This window comes from Grammomys surdaster, unplaced genomic scaffold (genome assembly GCF_004785775.1).
Source record: "Grammomys surdaster isolate TR1022 unplaced genomic scaffold, NIH_TR_1.0 209, whole genome shotgun sequence".
NCBI classification, from domain to species: Eukaryota; Metazoa; Chordata; class Mammalia; order Rodentia; family Muridae; genus Grammomys; species Grammomys surdaster.
Window position 1 is genome coordinate 106,256 of NW_021604654.1, and position 3,838 is coordinate 110,093.

At 57.0% G+C, this 3,838-nt stretch overlaps 1 protein-coding gene across 4 annotated transcripts in view; it reads right to left on the reverse strand.

Annotated features, from left to right (window-relative positions):
- Tle2 (TLE family member 2, transcriptional corepressor) overlaps positions 1 to 2,820 on the reverse strand; it is a 15,087-nt gene extending 12,267 nt beyond the window's left edge. For all 4 annotated transcript variants that reach the window (XM_028771682.1, XM_028771684.1, XM_028771681.1 and 1 more), the window contains exons 1-6: positions 2,749 to 2,820; positions 2,439 to 2,551; positions 2,226 to 2,323; positions 1,860 to 1,923; positions 1,332 to 1,376; positions 484 to 546 (exon numbers count right to left, since the gene is read on the reverse strand). In XM_028771682.1, coding sequence (XP_028627515.1) covers positions 484 to 546; positions 1,332 to 1,376; positions 1,860 to 1,923; positions 2,226 to 2,323; positions 2,439 to 2,462 — 294 coding nt within the window. In that variant the 5' untranslated portion in view covers positions 2,463 to 2,551; positions 2,749 to 2,820. The remainder of the gene's footprint in view (positions 1 to 483; positions 547 to 1,331; positions 1,377 to 1,859; positions 1,924 to 2,225; positions 2,324 to 2,438; positions 2,552 to 2,748) is intronic.
- Between the last annotated feature and the right edge of the window lie 1,018 nt (positions 2,821 to 3,838).

Here is a 3,838-nt window from a genome sequence, read left to right on the forward strand (position 1 = left end):
AAGAAAGAAAGAAAGAAAGAAAGAAAGAAAGAAAGAAAGAAAGAAAGGGAAGGAGGGAGAGAAAGGAGAAAGAAAGGAAGGTTGGCTCACTGGCTAAGAGCTCTGGCTGCTCTCTCAAAGGACCAGGGTTCGATTCCCGCAACCCACATGATGGCTCACAACCCATCTGTAACTCCAATTCCTGGGGACACAGCACCCTCTTCTGACCTCTGTGGGTACTGCACACATATGGTGCACAGACATGCAGACAAAATACTCACACATAAAAATTAAATAAATGCATAGAAGTGTAATAAAAGCAAATAAAGGTGGGCGGGACCTTGGGAGGCACACCGAGGCTGGCCTCCAGCAAGGCTAATCTCTGGCCTCGTTATATGTGGACACACAGACACATGAAGAATAGAAAGTCCATGGTCCTCACCCTCAGCCAGTGTCTCCCCAGGCCTGGGACACCCTCCCTGCCCCCAAGGCTCTGACACTCACCTCCTGAGTAAGAAACGGGACCATCTGGGCACAGATTGCACTCAGTCGCTTCACAATCTCAGCCTGGTAGAGAAGCAACAAGCTGGATCAGACTGGAGGGGGACAGCCACCACCACCATCCAGCCCCCAGCTGGACTGAGCATTTGTGGAGCTGACTGGCTCAGGAGTCCTGGAGGCTGAGGTCCCCACCACCCTGTGAACCCTCAGAGATGCAAATGTAGATGAACAGATGCCCAAGGCAGCACTTGGTCATCCTGAGGCCCTAGAAAACCTGTATGAAAGGGTGTGTGTTCATCTGACATGACCCTGCTCTCTGCAGGTCTTTGGGGCTACTCTGTGGTTGCCTCTGGTTCCCTACAGGCCTGTGTCCTCTACCAGGTAAGGACAGTTACTACATGGACCAGTGGACCAGCTCTCCTGCCCATATCAGCACCGAGACCCACAGAAGCCCGGGCAAGCGTCTGGCAGCTGAGTTCTACTCCGTGTCTCCGTGCACAGAAGGGAGTAGGGCAGGGCTCTGTGTGGACTCCTGAGTGATCAGGGACAGAGCCTATAAATCCACTCAGCAACAGATCTCCAAACCCTCAGGACTCCTGAGAGAGACTCAGGGTTAGTTACAGACCTCTGGAGTCAACCTCCACATAGCTTACATCCCAGAACACTAAGACCGCACGTTGGCGTCTCAGAAGCCCATGGGATCAACCTTCCAACTCCGAGCGCTATCTCAGAAGCTTCGGGCTATCTCAAATCTCAGATCCTTGAGCACTCAGAACTCTGGGACTACCACCTGAGACCCCCGTGGGTGTGCTTAGCCCCTTCCCACAGACAGCCACATCACACATGGTCACCTGTTTGTGCATCTCAATGTTGAGTCCGTAGGACATCTCGTAGTACTGCAAAGGAGACAGTTTTGGCCAGTGTGGACAGCTGATGCCACCCTGGTGACACTGATGGGGTGCAGCCTCGGGAAGGGGGTTACGAGTATCAGGGCAGGACACAAACACCCTGAGCCTCATGAGGACCCAGACAGGGAACCCACAAGATGGATCACAGTTGAGCTCAGAGAGATGGGACAAGCAGGCAGTCCCGAAAATTGGGAGGGAAGCACCCATAGAAACAGTGCCTGACATCCCAGCTTGCTCTTTTTAGGGAGAGCGGGAGGTGGGCAGCACGGGTATGGAGGCGGGCGGCAAGGGCATGGAGGCGGGCAGCACGGGTATGGAGGTGGGCAGCACGGGTATGGAGGTGGGCAGCACGGGCATGGAGGCGGGCGGCACGGGCATGGAGGCGGGCAGCACGGGTATGGAGGTGGGCAGCACGGGCATGGAGGCGGGCAGCACGGGCATGGAGGCGGGCAGCACGGGCGGCCTCCTTACCATCACATAATGCCTCTGCATTTCTGTCTTCTCGCTGGCCAACTTCTCACACTCTAGCTTGAGGCTGAGCAGGAAGATTAGACAAAACAGGGGGTTGCCTTACCACGCCCCACATGGGGTCCTCACTCCTTTAGAAACTGTCCCCAGTCCTGTTGAACCCAGGTCTACTCCCGGGATGAAAACAGTCCTCAGGGAAGGCTTTTCCAGAAGCTACTCACCTCACATGCTTTTCAGCACCACCTCCACCAGGAAGCCCTCTAGTAGGCCCAATGAGCTCCGTCCCTTGCCCGGGAAACCACGCCCCTCCAAGAGGCCCTGCTCACCCCCATGGGGCCACTCAGGGCCCAGAACTAGGTTCCCCCTCACCTGTGGTATTGAGCTTGGAGAAACTGGAATTCCTCTTTGATCCGGTCACAGATTTCCAGGACTGAGAACTTGAAAGGCTGGCCAGACTGCAGCGGGGTCTGAGAGGGAGAGTCGGGAAGGACACCGGGGTGAGTTCTAGGGCAGCTGCAGGCAGGAGTCCCTTCCCTTGACCCCACCTCCTGCAGCCAAAGATGGGGGTGTCTCCGTACTCACCGGGTGCCTTCCCTGGGGGTACATCCTGCTGATGGATGGGTGAGAGAAGGGACCCCCCAGCTTCGTGGAGGCTTGAGGATGTGGCAAAGGGAAGCTGGGGTGCAGAGGTGGAGCTGGGGAGAGAATTCGGGTGCGGGGAGGATCAGGCGGTAGAATCTGGGGTGCTAAGCTACAGCTGGGGTGCAAGGAGACTGAGGCTGGAAAAGCTGGAAGAGAAGCGGGAGCTGGGGGAGGGATTTTTACGCAAAGAAAGAGCAGCTAGGGAGAGCCTGCTGGGGCAGGGGACCAGGACCCCGCGCTGCACCCCCACCTCCAGCCAGCGCGTCCCGGGTTGTCCAGCCCAGGGGGCAGCTGCAGTCAGCGCTGCAGGTCCGTGGCCGCCGCCCGGGGTCGGCGCTGGTGGCCTCAGTGGCTGCGGAGCCGCCTCCCTCCGCGGGGCTCGGCTGGGAGCCGCGGGCGGGACCCGCCTTAAGGTGGCACCGCCGCCCCCGCCTGCTCTGTTTCTGCTCTGCTCCAAGACCCGCTGGGGAAACTGAGGCTTGAGTTTTATCCTAGTGGGCCCGCCCCACCCCCCAGTCAGAGACAGAGAGAGAGAGAGAGAGAGAGAGAGAGAGAGAGAGAGAGAGAGAGAGAGAGAGAGAGAAATTAGACAAAAAAAAAAAAAAATCTCTGTGTGTGCTTCAGAAGCTGCAAGTGGCTTCTCCGGGCCAGGACACAATGCCCTATGAAAGATAAACACCCCCAAGCGTAAAAGAGAGGTACACACCTGTCCCAGGAAGGGCAGACCCAGGCTCTGCTTGTCAGCCAGTGCTGCCCCACTCTGGAGAGATCCGGGACAGAGCTCAGGGCAGCTTGGCCAGGCTCAGAGCCCACAACAGACTTGCATGCTACTGCCACCACCAGCCAACTGGGTGGCCTCCTCTATTAGACTGGGCTTCTAAAGGGCTAAACTCCTCAAACTTAGTGCATAGGACCTCAGCTCTGTGAATCCAGAACCTCAACACTAGAAAGTCTTCGGCAGGGGTTCCACCACTGACCACGCCCCCAGACCCTCACCTGATGATTCTAGGCAAGGACTCTACCTCTGACCACGCCCCAACCCTTCTCTAGGGTATTCTAGGCGGGGCGCCACCCATGACCACGCCCCCATCCCCTCACTAGGGATTGAGGACTCCCCTCTTCCATGCTCCCAGCCGCCTTTTACTTTTGGAGGCAAGGCCTTGCTAAATTGCCCCTGCAAAACTCAGTTTGGAATTCTCCTGTCCTCAGTCCCTGTAGTAGCTGGGACAACAGACCTCTGTGTGCCATCAGACCCACCTCCTACATCATATCAAGTTTAAGTGTGTGAGAAGCCACTTGTCACCAGGGAAGCCCTCCCAGGAATCATCCTTTGTTTTCAA